Below are 17,045 nucleotides of genomic sequence, written 5' to 3'. Positions count from 1 at the left end.
GACATACTATTATTGGCAATATTAGTTTCTGTAACAAACTGAGCAAAGAAAAGGTAACTCTGGTCTTTTGCAAACCGACTATCTATTGAGAAGAGACGTACGTTGAAATACATACTCGGTGAAAGTTTAACACGGCGGGATTCATCTAACGTGTTTATTCCAGTGGGGAAATGTACAGGATACGCTTTGGCTTCAAGTCTTGGAACACTGAAGAAGGAGATGGGCTTGTTCCCCTGGGCCGGCGCAATGCTAAAAATTCCCTCTCCATAAGACAGCACTTCCTGTGCTATGTCAGGAGGCTGCATGCAAGTGTCCAAGATCAGACCAGGTCGAAGTGCCTGATGCTCTGCCCCTATGTGGTCAGGTTGCTGGTCTGCTGCTGCTGCATCCATTTCAGTTTCCTCTGCTTTTTTGTCCAAGTCCTCAACTGGCTGGTCCTCCTGGAAACCCTCAAATGTGGCGCTTTCATTTATACTTACGTCTTTGTAATCGGGATGACTCTCTTTAAGCTTGCTCAGTCCAGCTAATACATTTTTCATGTTGACTGTGTAAAAGTATTGATAACCTTTGTACTTTGTTTTCCTCTTCAGCTTCACCTGTAAAAGCTGTGCTTCCGCACGGGGCCTTGGAAGACTGTTTACAACAGTTTCCATGTCAGAAGGAACACAAACAACTGCTCCATGTATTGCCCTTTGCTGTCCCTTGGGCAAGGAAACAATTTTTGCAAAGGGTAGAATTTTTGCAATTAATTGCCTTTCAAGTACATTCAATTCCGCAAGCTCTGGGGGAACAGGAGCTAAGAGAAGGTTATTGGCAGCAGCAATCGATGGCATCTTTCCCCTGCTTAGGTGGCTGTCACACGTGTAGCAGATCCACTCCCCTGTCCTCTCTTTGGGTACAGAACATGGAGTTGAGCAAGCAGATTCACACACGTGAACATACGTACCTGTTAGACAATCAGCTACTACACGCATATTCTTGGTATATTTATCTCTTTTACAGTGCTTCACTTGATTGGGGAAAAGAGCTCTGTGACACACAGTGCAAACATATGTGGGTCCGTTTTGAATGTTCTTATAAAAGTTTTGTATTGCAGCTTTCATTTCGTCACTCATTAGGGGGCGTGGAGTTTCAACATTGACAACTGCATTTCTTTTGTATTTCCTTCTGATTCGCAAAGCATGTTGAAAGTTGAGTTTTTTAGAAATTGCTTCCCTTGATAGCCTGATTTCCCTGTTGGCAACACACTTTTTATTATGTCTGAACCTATAATCAGGCTCTCTGTGATACTTTCCCCTCATATACTCACTCATTGTTTTTTTGTGTTGGCTTCTGAAGACTGGGTCGTTTCTGAATCGATTCCTGATGTATAATTTTTGTCTGCTTCTAAACTCAGGATCATCTCTGAATCGATTCCTGATGTATGATTTTTGTCTGCTTCTAAACTCAGGATCATCTCTGAATCGATTCCTGATGTATGATTTTTGTCTGCTTCTAAACTCAGGATCATCTCTGAATCGATTCCTGATGTATGATTTTTGTCTGCTTCTAAACTCAGGATCATCTCTGAATCGGTTCCTGTTGTATAATTTTTGTCTGGTTCTAAAGACAGGATCATTTCTTAATCGATTCCTGATGTATGATTTTTGTCTGCTTCTAAAGACAGGATCATTTCTTAATCGATTCCTCTTTGCCTCTTGCCCTGCAACTGGAATGTTTGTTGGAAAATGTCACCCATGCTTTTCTCTTGGTGACTCCAGAATGCATTGCAGTTTTCAGGGACAGAAACGGTCGGTTTGGAGTTTTTGATTCCCATTCAAGAAATTCAGCAGGCCTGCCGCATCCCAGTGGTACTGCAGTGATGATGACTTTCTGCAATCTGTCTGACATGGTCAACCATCTGCACAAGTTGTTTCGTAACCGCGGACCCAATGCCACTTATGAGTTTGTGCCAGTAGGCTTTATGACTGGCCCTGAAGCGGGGGACAAAGTTGAATCTGTTCTTCATATAATTAATTTGTCTCTTCCGAAAAGTTGCATCTATCTTGTATCTATTCTTGATCTGATTCTTCCTCTGTTCTTGATGTAGAATGTATGTTTCTTTTAAGGCCTGTAGCTTTTTGGTCCTAAATATGTGAGATTTTGCATACCTTTCTTTTTCAGATGAACTTTGTTTCATTTTATTTGCTACACTCTGTCCTAGTTGCGTTTTGACCCGGTTCCTAATTTTTCTTCTTGTGGCTTTTGGCACTTTTGACACATTTGGAACGGTTGGAGCCGTTACCTCTAATACGTTTGCAACTTCCCTAAGCCAAGGAGGAATTTCCTCTTCAGAGGTGCTCTTTGTTTTGAAAACAGTTGGACTTACTTTTGTGCCTTCAGGTGGAATGTTCTGAAAGGCAGAATCCTGAGAAGAGCCGTCATTTTCCCTGACAAAACCTACTGGCACAAACTCATAAGTGGCATTGGGTCCGCGGTTTCGAAAGAGCTTGTGCAGATGGTTGACCATGTCAGACAGATTGCAGAAAGTCATCATCACTGCAGTACCACTGGGATGCGGCAGGCCTGCTGAATTTCTTGAATGGGAATCAAAAACTCCAAACCGACCGTTTCTGTCCCTGAAAACTGCAATGCATTCTGGAGTCACCAAGAGAAAAGCATGGGTGACATTTTCCAACAGACATTCCAGTTGCAGGGCAAGAGGCAAACCCAATTGTCGAGATCCCTGAGGGCTCCCGCTCCGAGCAAAAACATGACCTACTCTCAAACCAGTGGTGTGTACTGCATAGATGTTCCCATCTGTCAGTACATGGTCAGGCATCTCCTCAAACGTCAAGTGATTGTCACGAAATGTTCCATCACTGATCAGTTGCTGTTTAACACCGACATAAAGTTGGTCTCCTTTTTCGATCACTCTGTCCAGCAACACTGTGTCAAACTGCAATCCCTCGTTGTGGTAAGCTAAAAATGTGAGCGCCATGCATGTGCACTGGTGATTACGGGAAAATGCAGCATACCTCCTGTCGGCCTGGGAATGTGAAGCACTTACCAACAAGATCGGTAAACCGCTGATCCCGGGTTCCAGCGCAGAAGCCTGTAACATAAAAAAAATAACGTTTCAGTATTTATACAAATATTCAACTAATGACTACCTACCACCACAGGCCTGTTGTAAACAAGTTATTTGCAGTTTAGAAATCAATTATTCTGATGATCAATAGATTATTGAAATGAAATTTTAATAAAGTAACATATTGGTAAATACCGTTATTAAAGCAGTTTTGGATCAGATTACAAAATAAATTCATGTGTTCACATTTGTGCATCTCAAATGAACTTTTCTGTACTTTAGAAATTAATCTGTAACATTGGCTAAGTTTTTTAGCAAAAAAAGTTTTGTTTTGAAATTATTCTAGATTCAATAAAAATTAAAAAGGCACACAAAATGAAGCATCACGCCCACTAAGTAAAAATTGAAAATATAATTTTTTGATATATAAACTCACTATTCACAACCATTTGTAGCTTTTTTGCTCATGTGAGTGAAAGGATCTTTTGCACCTTTGTCATACACAGAACCACGTAGGCCAACTTTTTACACATGTCGCAATGTTCCGCCCATTTGTTGTGACTGAGATGATAGGAAGGAATTACCTGGCAGCTCCCATCCCGGACATGGTCCTCTGGTGGCACGGGAGAGGACTCGGCAGGGGCCTCGACGTCCATCGGGGGGACCGGTCTCCGTGCCTCGCGACGAGCTGGGCTGGTGGTCTCTCTCGGCGCTCCCTCCATCTATAAATCAACAGAAGCCCTCAACTTGGTGCAAAGTGAACATACATCTTAAAATCTGTGATATGTTTTCTGAAACGGTGTCACACCTGCTGCTCCACCGGACTCAGCTTGGAGGGATCAGAAACTGGACGACGCCTCGGACTCGCCTTCTAATAAAAAAAATATATATAATTTTTAAAACCAATTGTGGCACATCAAAATCACATGGTTATTTAAAAAAATAGAATAAAATACCTTCTTCCCCTTCGGAGAACATGTAGGTAGCGGAGCGTCACGGCCAGACGCAGGAACGATCCGGTCCATCTCCTCCAGCAACGCTGGGCTGAACCACACAGGATTCGGGGGGATGGAAGAGTCCAACAGGTCTCCCTATAAAATAAAAGAAATAGCTTAAAATAGATTCATTTGTACATTGAGGACACAACAAGTTTTGCTTTGAGGGGAAGAAAATCATACCTGTTGGTCAACCATCCTCCCAGTGATGTGTGGACAGCCATCACCACCCTGGACCTCACGCGATGTCTGTAAACATGGAAAAATTATTTTCAGTGGCAGCAAACCCTCTGGGTCCAGGGTATACATGTATAGTAATTGTAATTACACAACCTTAAGGGTGTAATGTTACAAATTCTTTTTTCATTTGGAAACACTTATTTCACATACACAAGTTACATAAATTTCAAGTTGGAAATTTTTTTTTATTTTTATTGTGAGCTCACAAAGATTTACTACCTTAACTCCTGGAGCTCACCACAACTGGATGCTGCTTACTAGCTGCTTGGGGAGTGGCTCTTCTTCATCCCCTGGTGATCGACTCCTTAAGGCTGCGCAGCGCCACCATTCCTCAGGTTGGATCTCTGAGTAGCTGCCTCTAAGCCTGTCTTGACCTCATCTTACCCTTTATGTCTCTGATTCTCTAGATTTCTAATACAAATGCCATCGTCGTTATCATCATCTTCACAATCTTCACTGGGCCTCAGACTCTTTTTGCAAGTTTCACTTTTTTGTCTTGCAGTTAAAAACAGACCACCCCTGTATGCTGCACATTTATTAGTCACATAATGCTTTATGTACAATAACCAACTCTGAGTGTCTAAGTTTTTTCTTGACGCATTTATAGATTAATAAATATTCATGTGTATTCTAGTTATTTCATTTATTCATTTTATAATTAATCAAATTATTTAAACTACTTAACAGTTATGTATACATTTCTATAAATTTTATATTGCTTATGGTTTCATTTCCATTTACTAATATTAACACCCTGGACAAAATACCTTTTCAGCAATTAAGCAATTTCCACTTGGGCATCAATAAACTACATTTTATTTCATAAACTACTAAACTACATATTACAAAATGTGTTTGACAGACTGTCACACCAATCAATATCACAATCTCGCCATATTTGCTGTTACTCTGGTCCAACTTGTCAGTTGCTATTTTCGTCGTTACTTGGACAACTTTCCCCAGTTTCTTAAAATACGCCTAATTAATTTTTGAAGATGTGAAATTTTACATAACAGAGGGACGTCATGTAGCACTTCATATTTTATGTTTGTAAGTTAATTCCCTTTCACATTTTCAAAATGCCGGTTTTTAAGATTTACCTGATCTTCTGGAAAAAAAAGGCTTAATTATTTTAGCATAATTCCAGTTTTTCTTCTCCTCAACACAATAAAAAAAAAAAACTAAAAAAAAAAAAAGTAATGTAGCTTCTAATCAGCACTTTAAACAAAAGTTGAAATGAACACTCAAGGAGGCGGACTCTTGCTACTACCCCATCACAAAACAGACATGTTAAAAAGACAAATATACACATTCATGGACTTTTAAAGAGTTAAACATGCAAAAACATTGCTTAAATCAACTAAGTATGTATCCAGTACCTTCCGGCCACCAACCACAGTCCAGTCGAAGGGGTCCGAACGACGGGGAGCAGCCACCTCGCCAACCACAACCAGCCGGGGCAGGGGACGTCTCACCGCGGGGGGGGAAGCCGTCCCAGGAGGGGGAGGAGCCAACGTCACGGGAGCTGGAGATTTCGGTGCACTTAACTCAAGTTGCGAGCAGACCGCCGCCTGAAGCAACTGAGCAAGGACCTCCATCCCAGGATGGTCGCTCAGGTGAACCTATAACAGTTAAAGACATTTTATAAAATACAGTACACCTAAATAATATTTTTAAAATTACAAAAAAATCTATTTAACTTACGCCATCCCTGCTCCACAAGTGCAGGCTGCTCAACGGGAAATGTTCAGTAACAGGCAGGTACCGAACATCTGGACAGAAAAAAAAAAAAATTAATTCTTAATGTCCGTCACACTAACAATGTAGTAATTTGAGATAAAGTAGATACGAAAGGAAAAATAAGTACATTTTTCATTCATCTGAACCCTGAACACCATAAAATGTTAATTTGCTGAAGTTTTAGTATAAACACAAATTGAGTCCATCACTTACTTCTCTGAGCAGCCACACGGCGATACTCCTGCCGCAGCAGATGTTGCGAACTTTGGTCCACGACAAGTCGTGGAGGAAAGTCCACAACAACCACCTGTCAATTTCAATCAAAATAAAAGAACCAAATTAACATACGACAAGTTTTCAGATGTATTTGATCATGAATAAATGCAGTGGATATTATACTTACATTAGCAGAGAGTTCGCAGACAGTACGCAACAACCTGGCAAAGTCCCGTCCGGCCTCCACGAAGGTCCTGCTGGCGGTCAAGTTGTTGCTTGGGGCCAGAAGACAGATCACCTCGGGGGGCCGAGGCAGAAGTGTATTCTGGACCTCAAGCCGCAACTCTTCCGCAGAGGCTCCAGGGGATGCAAGCAACCCTAAGGAGAAGTCGCCCTTTGGCATGGTAGAATACCCATCCACGATAGCACGCAGATGAGAATCACCAACCAAAAGAGCAAACTGAAGAAAAAAAAGAATGAAAAACCATTAAAGTTTGATGATTGATTTCATCATCCAAACCAAGATTTGCATATGAAATTGGCAAAAAAAGTACCTTCTTCTCCAGAGCCTCGGCAGTAGGCAGAACCAACTTGCAGCTCCGTCTGGTCACCCGGGAAGCTGGCCACGTCTCCACCCGATGGCGACGCCCCGTCCCACGGCCTGTTTAGAGACATGCAATTATCAAGATTAGACTTTCATGCCTCTGAAAATTTAACAACAAAACAACACAAATTTTATACACATACGTGACCCAGAAGAGGTCGATGGCGCACGGGGATCCTCCTCCACGGCAGGCGACATCTACAAAACAATTTTTAAAAAATGTTTAGATCAACCACAAACATAACTGGATTGGGTTATTGTAAATAAATGATCCTGAACTTGTCATGAACTTACCTGGTCGGGCAGGCCACCCTCCAGCAGTCGCGACGTCTAAAGACATAAATGGAATGAGTAAAGCAAAAGACTTTATCATCTAACAATAAGTTAATAAAAGTAAAATGGTAGCTATACCTTCTTCGGCGGAGACTCGGTGGTGGTCCAAGCCCGAGACGTGAGCGCTGATGTCCCCGGCTATAAACACAGAAACAATTATGATCATGCTTAAAGTCAAAACTACAGTAAAAACTACTGTTAGACAAAAACAATTACTGCGATGTGTAATTTATATACCTTGGCGACGTCCGGCACACTCTCCAGCTTCCTCCATCTCACCTTAGCAGCCTCAGACCGACGACCTCGACGTGGCATCCTGTAAGACCAGAATAAAAAAAAGACACCTGGGGGGAAAGCTGGTTATTTACAAATGATATCTAAAATTAAACAGTATTTGTAGGACTATGTGTGAATGTTAATATGTGCAAAAAACTTATTTCAATATTTAGATAAAGTATGTGTAGGATGAAGAGTTATATGTATGTTGATGGATTAAGCTGATGGTGTGGTGATGCAGAAGTTATGATCTCAGCAAGCAGCAGTGGAAAACTTCCAAATCTCAGTCTCGCACAAGTGAAAAGCTGTAATGAGAAGCAAAATAAATGGCCATTAAAAAAGAGGTGTATAAATACATTTTTAAAATAATTTTTAAAAACTTTTTATTAGTTCTGAGGCTTGTAAGCAGGACCGAGATATTTTTCACAACTGTTGCAAACATCTATAGATTTTACAACTTGGTTCAAAATATAATGATAAAGAAGAGATTAAACAAATAAATCTAAAGGGTTTTAAATATATAAATTGAAAAAATAAATTGCAACCAAATGAACCAAGTCTTTTACTGTATGAGTAAATGAGGACTATAACAATAAGTCACTTCAGGCTGCAGGGTGAACGCACCCAAAAACACCCGAAAGGCTTCAACTGCGAACCACCATCTTCGCGAAACGTCGCTACATAAGCTTTGAATATAAACCAGACGCCCTTAATACTCAAATCGATCAGTGTGGACTCACGAAGTCATTGTGATCTGCCCACTTCTGTGCTTCTAACACAAGCAAAATAAAAACCGCACCTTCCCAGGTGGAAAAATATCTCACATAATGCCGGTATATGACTATATATCACATATAAAGATACGAAAGAAATTACATGATAATTAAAAACACCACAGCAATTTATGCTTTAGCGTTTTGTGGGCGTACAAACATTTAGCTTCCCGTATAAATCCAGAAAAATCCAGTTCCATCAAGCTAGCTAGTACGGAATCAGAGCCACAACGAAATATCCCACAGCAATTAAACTTTTAAAATCGACCAACTTTCTCAAACAACACATTAAATCTAACAGCTGTAAGCAGTTACAATAATATTCTAATCAAATTAAAAATTAAAATTCTATATTTTATGGAGAAAACACAAACACGTCTTACCTTGACCGTAGCAGACTCGGAAGCAGAGAGTGCCAGAAAGTTCCAGAAGCTTCAGCGGCTTGGGAATTCATGTCAGCCAATCAGAGATTGGCATTTTCCAGCGTGTATGACGTGTCCTACAGCTGACCAGTCAGCTTAGCAAAACAACAATTTTAAAAAATGCAACAAAATAGTTTCTTTTAACCATAAGGAGACTGTCAACACAGCTGGCTGGCAGATTTAGCACCTTACGTCACAGGCGTAGAAACAAGATGTTAGGTGTCAGCCAATCAGAGATTGGCATTTTCCAGCGACCATGACATACTCTTCTGTTGACCGGTCAGCTTTGCTAAACAACAAATGTTAAAAAAGCAACAACAATAGTTAAAATGCTTATTTTAAAAAAGACTGAGCAAGGCAGTCCACTAACCTGAGGGGAAAAAATAGCTGAAATGCTTATTTTAACCCTTTAGTGCATGAATTTTGATCATGCACTAATGAATTGTGATCATTTGTGTCAGTATTTTTTCCCAATGTTTTATTTTTGTTTTCTTGACGCATAAAAAAGGAAGGAAAATATTTTTTGTAAAAAAAAAAAGAAAAAATGGATTTTATTATATTTTTTTGATGATTAATTGTAATTTTCTCCAAATAAAAAGTTGTTATTTCAAAAATGCATCAGTAGTATTGTTCTTTAGGGGTTATATGATGTAACAATATTTTTTTTACCTGCAGGAGTTTTCTTCAGCAGAAGAAAGAACCAATCAGCATGCTTTTTTGTCTGCCAGCAATATTGGATTTTTAAAAAATTTTTCTTGCATTTGCAGGTGATGGCAAGTGATTGATATTGTATTTTATGATGCATTAGTGTCCACTTCAGTGGTCTGTGTGCATTGACAGCAAAAATAGCTAAAATTCTCATTTTAAGAAAGACTGATGTGAGAGAAAAAATAGCTATAATGCTCATTTTTTTAAAATGAGGTAAATGTACTGCCTTGCTTCGCAAGGCAGTCCACTACCCTGAGAGAAAAAATAGCTACAATGCTCATTTTTAAAAAAATGAGGTAAATGTACACTAACCTGAGAGAAAAAATAACTATAATGGTCATTTTTTTAAAAATGAGGTAAATGTACTGCCTTGCTTCGCAGGCAGTCCACTAACCTGAGAGAAAAAATAACTAAAATGCTCATTGTAGGAAAGACTGATGTAAATGTACATCACACTATGGTGTGCACTTGGCTGAGTAATTTTTCAAAAATCTATATAAAACACTGGGGATAGGTTTCAAAAACCTATATTAAACACTGAGGAGGAGCGTCAGTTGGTCATGTCCCGTCACTTTGCTCTGAAGCACCTGGACAGAAAACCGTAAGCCCTAGAGAAATTTTGAAAACATTTTACCGGAGCAGACATGCGGTGCTATTTCCTGACCAACTTTCATACCAATAGCACAAGTTTTGCGGCCATGAGAGCGATTTCAAAATTATTTTTGGGTCAAAATTCCACCCTGTTTCTCACTCTAAAAAAGCGGCAGTTGGTGTCAGTTACACTCTAGGCTTCGGCAGTTGGAAATTTCGCTCGTTTTTCGCTTTTTACGTCGCCATCGTAACTCCGATCCCCAATAAAAATAATAGCTCACTTGCCGGGATTGAGCCGCACGTTTTGATACCACTTTTGTGGGTCGGCATGCAGCGGTACGAGCCGCATTAACGGTAACGGAAGAATAATAAATTATATTTACTAGAAAATTCCTGCAGAAATTTTAAAGGGGCATGCCAAAGTGTGCCCGTCGGCTTTGACGCAGCGTTATGATGCTAAAAATTAGCATTAATGCTAAATAAAGCTGCAACGTAGTCAATAACCTGTGGAGAGGCAGAAGCATGTTTACTAAGCTGTACTTGTACCATTCATTATGTTAAAATTGATGCATAAGCTAAAATTAGCCAATATGCTAATGTTAGCTTAAATGCTGGCAGTAGCATGTGGAGCAACAGGAACATGTTGTTTTAATTTTACTACTCCATTCAGTATACTAAACATGTCTAATTAATGAGAAAATTTGTTAAAAGCTAACTTTAGGTAAAAGTGCTAGTGTACTAGTCAAAGACAGTGAAATGCAAACTTTTGTACAAATGCTAATGAACTGCCTTGCTGCGCAAGGCAGTTCACTATCCTGAGAAATAAATAACATAAAAAAAGCTAATATTATTGCACCGCCTACGGCGGTGCACTAACACGACAGAATTATGCAGACTTTTATTTTGAAACTTTCAGTAAGCTTCATTTTTGTTTCACATTGGATTTATGGCCACATTAATCCAATGTGTAACAGTCTAGCTATATAAGGTTAAAAAAAACTACATATTATTGCACCGCCTTCGGCGGTGCACTGACGTGAGAGGGGTATGCAGGCTTTTATTTTGAAAGTTTCAGTAAGCTTCATTTTAATGACCACGCTAATTCAATGTGCAACTCTGGTTTGTTTAAACCAGTCCCATAAAGCCCAAAAGACCAATAACCTGATGTGAAAAATGTCAGGGCTTTTATTTTGAAATTTTCAGTAAGCTTCATTTTAAATAGACACACTAATCCAATGTGTAACAGTGGTTTGGTTAATCCACCAATATAATGCCCAAAACAGCAAGTAGCTCTACATTCCAGCTCAGCCCTCCTCTGTAATAACTGAATGATCCGCCATGTTGTAGTTCTGACCTTCTGCTCTGCCCTCTGTATTAAGGTGTTCCACCATGTTTAGAACTACAGAGACCTTGTAGGCCAAACCAGCAGTTGCCATAGCGATCAAGCCTCTGCCAACTGCTGTGTGTGTGTGAGAGACACTTCATGCAACTTTGAGAACACCCAGTCACTTTTCATGAAAAAAGCAGTCTGAACGACCCCTTCCAGTTCAGGAACCGTTATGCCGATCCAAAAACCGTTTGAAGCATATGAGAGGGCTACTTGTCGTCTCCGATAGTCCCGTGATTCATATCTGTAGGTCATTCACAATAATTGCACTGATGAGAGAAAAATGGTGTGTGGTGAGCTCAGTAATTTTTCAAAAACCTATATTAAACACTGAGGGGGAGCGTCAGTTGGTCATGTCCCATAACTTTGCTCTGAAGCACCTGGACAGAAAACCGTAAGCCCTAGAGAAATTTCGAAAACATTTTACCGGAGCAGACATGCGGTGCTATCTCCTGACCAACTTTCATACCAATAGCACAAGTTTTACGGCCATGAGAACGATTTCAAAATTATTTTTGGGTCAAAATTCCACCCTCTTTCTCACTCTAAAAAGCGGCAGTTGGTTTCAGTTACACTCTAACGTTTCGGCAGTTGGAAATTTCGCTCGTTTTTCGCTTTTTACGTCGCCGTCGTAACTCCGATCCCCTATAAAAGTAATAGCTCCCTTCTCGGCATCGAGCCGCACGATTTGATACCACTTTTGTGGGTGGGCACGCAGCGGTACGAGCCGCATTAACGGTGATGGAAGAATAATAAATAATAAAGAGACATTCTATTGGGTGTAGAACAATAGGTGCCTGCCATGCAATGCATGGAGGCAGTACTGACTTGCTTCGCAAGTCAGTACTGCTCTCCTTATGCATTGCTATGGCATGCCCCTAATAACTAGAAAATTCCTGCAGAAATTTTAAAGGGGCATGCCAAAGTGTGCCCGTCGGCTTTGAGCCAGCATTATGATGCTAAAAATTTGCGTTAATGCTAAAGAAAGCTGCAACGCAGTCAATAACCTGTGGAGAGGAAGAAGCATGTTGACTAAGCTGTACTTGTACCATTCATTATGTTAAAATTGATGCATAAGCTAAAATTAGCCAATATGCTAATGTGATCTTAAATGCTGGCAGCAGCATGTGGAGCAACAGGACCATGTTGTTTTAATTTTACTGCTCCATTCAGTATACATGTGTAATAAATGAACAAATTAGCTAATAGCTAACTTTAGGTAAAAGTGCTAGTACACTAGTCAAAGGAAGTGAAATGCTAATGTTTGTGCTAATGTTAATGAACAGCCTTGCTGCGCAAGGCAGTTCACTATCCTGAGAAATAACATAAAAAAAGCTTATATTATTGCACCGCCTACGGCGGTGCACTAACACGAGAGGAATATGCAGACTTTTATTTTGAAACTTTGAGTTAGCGTCTTTTTAACTACCACACCAATTCATTGTGTTACGGTAGTTTGTTTAAACCAGTCACATAAAGCACAAAAGAGGAAATACCTGATGTGAAAAATGCCAAGGCTTTTATTTTGAAACTTTCAGTAAACTTCATTTTAACTACCACACCAATTCATTGTGTTACAGTAGTTTGTTTAAACCAGTCACATAAAGGCCAAAAGAGTAATGACCTGATGTGAAAAATGTCAAGGCTTTTATTTTGAAACTTTCAGTAAGCTTTATTTACAATAGCTTTACAATAGCTTTTTTATTTACAGTGGATTACACACTAATCCAATGTGTAACTGTGGTTTGGTTAATCCAGCTATATAATGCCCCATACAGCAAGTAGATCTAAGAGCCAGCTCATCCCTATGTGCTATTTGAGAGTTACGCCATGTTGTAGTTCTGACCTTCAGTCATTGTAGTTCTAAAGAGCAGCTCAACTATCGTGTGAGTGAGACACAAAGGGATAAACAGATTCTAACTGTTTGAAGCAGTTAGTTTATCTGAACAAAGCAGTCCAAACATCTCCTTCCTATTCAGGATCTTTTAGAGTGATCCGAAAAACGTGTGAAGCATATAGTCAAGGGGGCTCAAATGCTAATGTTTGTGCTAATGTTAATGAACTGCCTTGCTGCGCAAGGCAGTTCACTATCCTGACAAATAAATAACATATAAAAGGCTAATATTATTGCACCGCCTTCGGCGGTGCACTAACACTTGAGGAATGGGCAGACTTTTAATTTGAAACTTTCAGTAAGCTTCATTTTAATGACCACGCTAATTCAATGTGCAACTCTGGTTTGTTTAAACCAGTCCCATAAAGCCCAAAAGTGCAATAACCTGATGTGAAAAATGTCAGGGCTTTTATTTTGAAAATTTCAGTACGCTTCATTTTAAATAGACACACTAATCCAATGTGTAACAGTGGTTTGGTTAATCCACCAATATAATGCCCAAAACATCAAGTAGCTCTACATTCCAGCTCAGCCCTCCTCTGTAATAACTGAATGATCCGCCATGTTGTGGTTCTGACCTTCTGCTCTGCCCTCTGTATTAAGGTGTTCCACCATGTTTAGAACTACAGAGACCTTGTAGGCCAAACCAGCAGTTGCCATAGCGATCAAGCCTCTGCCAACTGCTGTGTGTGTGTGAGAGACACTTCATGTAACTTTGAGAACACCCAGTCACTTTTAATGAAAAAAGCAGTCTGAACGACCCCTTCCAGTTCGGGAACCGTTAGGCCGATCCAAAATCCGTTTGAAGCATATGAGAGGGCTTCTTGTCGTCTCCGATAGTCCTGTGATTCATATCTGTAGGTCATTCACAGGAATTGCAGTGATGAGAGAAATATGGTGTGAGTAGAGCTCAGTAATTTTTCAAAAACCTATATTAAACACTGAGGGGGAGCGTCAGTTGGTCATGTCCCGTCACTTTGCTCTGAAGCACCTGGACAGAAAACCGTAAGCCCTAGAGAAATTTCAAAAACATTTTACCGGAGCAGACATGCGGTGCTATCTCCTGACCAACTTTCATACCAATAGCACAAGTTTTGCGGCCATGAGAGCGATTTCAAAATTATTTTTGGGTCAAAATTCCACTCTGTTTCTCACTCTAAAAAGCGGCAGTTGGTTTCAGTTACACTCTAACGTTTCGGCAGTTGGAAATTTCGCTCGTTTTTCGCTTTTTACGTCGCCGTCGTAACTCCGATCCCCTATAAAAGTAATAGCTCCCTTCTCGGCATCGAGCCGCACGATTTGATACCACTTTTGTGGGTGGGCACGCAGCGGTACGAGCCGCATTAACGGTGATGGAAGAATAATAAATAATAAAGAGACATTCTATTGGGTGTAGAACAATAGGTGCCTGCCATGCAATGCATGGAGGCAGTACTGACTTGCTTCGCAAGTCAGTACTGCTCTCCTTATGCATTGCTATGGCATGCCCCTAATAAAGAGGCGTTCTATTGGGTGTAGAACAATAGGTGCCTGCCATGCAATGCATGGAGGCAGTACTGACTTGCTTCGCAAGTCAGTACTGCTCTCCTTATGCATTGCTATGGCATGCCCCTAATAATATAGAGACATTCTATTGGGTGTAGAACAATAGGTGCCTGCCATGCAATGCATGGAGGCAGTACTGACTTGCTTCGCAAGTCAGTACTGCTCTCCTTATGCATTGCTATGGCATGCCCCTAACTAGAAAATTCCTGCAGAAATTTTAAAGGGGCATGCCAAAGTGTGCCCGTCGGCTTTGAGCCAGCGTTATGATGTTAAAAATTAGCATTAATGCTAAAGAAAGCTGCAACGTAGTCAATAACCTGTGGAGAGGCAGAAGCATGTTGACTAAGCTGAACTTGTACAATTATTTATGTTAAAATTAATGCATTAGCTAAAATTAGCCAATATGCTAATGTAAGCTTAAATGCTGGCAGTAGCATGTGGAGCAACAGGACCATGTTGTTTTAATTTTACTACTCCATTCAGTATACTAAACATGTCTAATTAATGAGATAATTAACTAATAGCTAACTATAGGTAAAAGTGCTAGTGCACTAGTCAAAGACAGTGAAATGCTAACTTTTGCGCAAGGCAGTTCACTATCCTGAGAAATAAATAACATAAAAAACGCTAATATTATTGCACCGCCTACGGCGGTGCACTAAAAGTTGAGGAATATGCAGACTTTTAATTTGAAATTTTCAGTAAGCTTCATTTTAACTACCTCACCAATTCAATGTGTAACAGTAGTTTGTTTAAACCAGTCATAAAGCACAAAAGAGCAATTACCTGATGTGAAAAATGTCAAGACTTTTATTTTGACATTTTTAGTAAGCTTCATAATTGTTACACATTGGATTAATGGCCACATTAATCCAACGTGTAACAGTCCAGCTATATAATGCCCAAAACAGCAAGTAGTTCTAAATCCCAGCTCAGCCCTAATGTGTGGTATCTGAGAGTTCCGCCATGTTGTAATTCTTCTATAGTAATTAATCCTGTGTGTGTGCTGACCAAGGCAATGCACTAGGGGGCAGTGAAGTGCTATTCTTTGTGTTAATATACCTTTTTTCAGGTAATTCGATATCCTGAGAAAAGGAAACTTAACAATGCAAATATTATTCCACCGCCTATGGCGGTACACTATCCTGAGAGGAATATGCAGACTGTTTCTAACTGTTTGTAGCAGTTAGTTTTTCTGAACAAAGCAGTCCAAACATCTCCTTCCTGTTGAGGAACTGCAAGAGTGATCCAAAAACTGTTTGAAGCATATAGTCAAGGGGGGGTGAAATGCTAAAGTTTGTGCTAGTGTACTATCCTGAGCGATAAAAAGGTCAAAAAAGCTAAAAATTAATGCACCGTCTACGGCGGTACACTCATGTGAGAGGAATATACAGGTTTTTATTTTGAAAGTTTCAGTTAGCTTCATTTTAATGACCACACTAATTCAATGTGTAACAGTGGTTTGGTTAAACCAGTCATGTAAGGCCCAAAAGAACAATTGCTTGATTTAAAAATGGCCAAAGCTTTTATTTTGAAATTTTCAGTAAGCGTCATTATCAATGGCTACACTAATCCAGTCTGTAAAAGTAATTTGGTAACACCAGTTTTTAAATCACCAGTAGAGCAATTTGCGGGATGTAAAAATGATCAAGGCTTTTATTTTGAAAAATGTATTAAGCTTCATTGTAAATGGCCACACTAATCCAATGTTTAACAGTGGGTGTGTTAAACCACTTAAATAGTAGCCCTCTGCTTTAACTGTATGTTTGCCATAGAATGTTTGCTATCTGACTCAGGAGCTGTTGCCATGTTCGGTTGCTATGGTAAATAGGCCACAGGGTGCCAGCTGTAAGAGAGACACACAGGGGGAGACAATTCTATCTGTTTGAGCCAGCCAGTTTCACTAAAACAAGCACACTGAACGACCCCTTCCCATTCAAGATCCGTAAGGCCGATCCGAAAACCGTTTGAAGCGTATGAGAGGGCTATTTGTCGTCTCCGATAGTACCGTGATTCATATCTGTAGGTCATTCACAGGAATTGCACTGATGAGAGAAATATGGTGTGTGCAGAGCTCAGTAATTTTTTAATTAAATCTTTTTAAAAAAAAAAAAGATTTAATTTAATTTTTTTTGTGATCAATTGTAATTTTCCCTAAATACAAAGTTATTATTTCAAAAATGCATCAGTAGTATTGTTCTTTAGGGGTTATATGATGTAACAATATTTTTTTACCTGCAGGAGTTGTCTT

General features: G+C 39.8%; 1 protein-coding gene across 1 annotated transcript; it reads right to left on the bottom strand.

The window, feature by feature from the left end:
* Nucleotides 1-3,168: 3,168 nt before the first annotated feature.
* LOC145550309 (uncharacterized) lies at nt 3,169-7,539 on the bottom strand. The gene is made up of 13 exons (XM_081604335.1): nt 7,436-7,539; nt 7,277-7,336; nt 7,160-7,195; nt 7,009-7,063; nt 6,816-6,922; nt 6,449-6,721; nt 6,259-6,352; nt 6,010-6,077; nt 5,685-5,927; nt 4,249-4,314; nt 4,027-4,161; nt 3,879-3,941; nt 3,169-3,792 (listed from the first exon to the last, which is right to left on the bottom strand). The coding sequence occupies exons 1-13, from the start codon at nt 7,511-7,513 to the stop codon at nt 3,535-3,537; spliced, it is 1,536 nt and encodes a 511-aa protein (XP_081460461.1). The 5' UTR covers nt 7,514-7,539; the 3' UTR covers nt 3,169-3,534.
* Nucleotides 7,540-17,045: the final 9,506 nt, after the last annotated feature.

This window comes from Poecilia reticulata, unplaced genomic scaffold, assembly GCF_904066995.2.
Source record: "Poecilia reticulata unplaced genomic scaffold, P_reticulata-male-v2 Scaffold_32, whole genome shotgun sequence".
Taxonomy (NCBI): domain Eukaryota; kingdom Metazoa; phylum Chordata; class Actinopteri; order Cyprinodontiformes; family Poeciliidae; genus Poecilia; species Poecilia reticulata.
The sequence above is the reverse complement of the archived record's forward strand: the minus strand, read 5'-3'. Positions and strand labels throughout refer to the sequence as shown.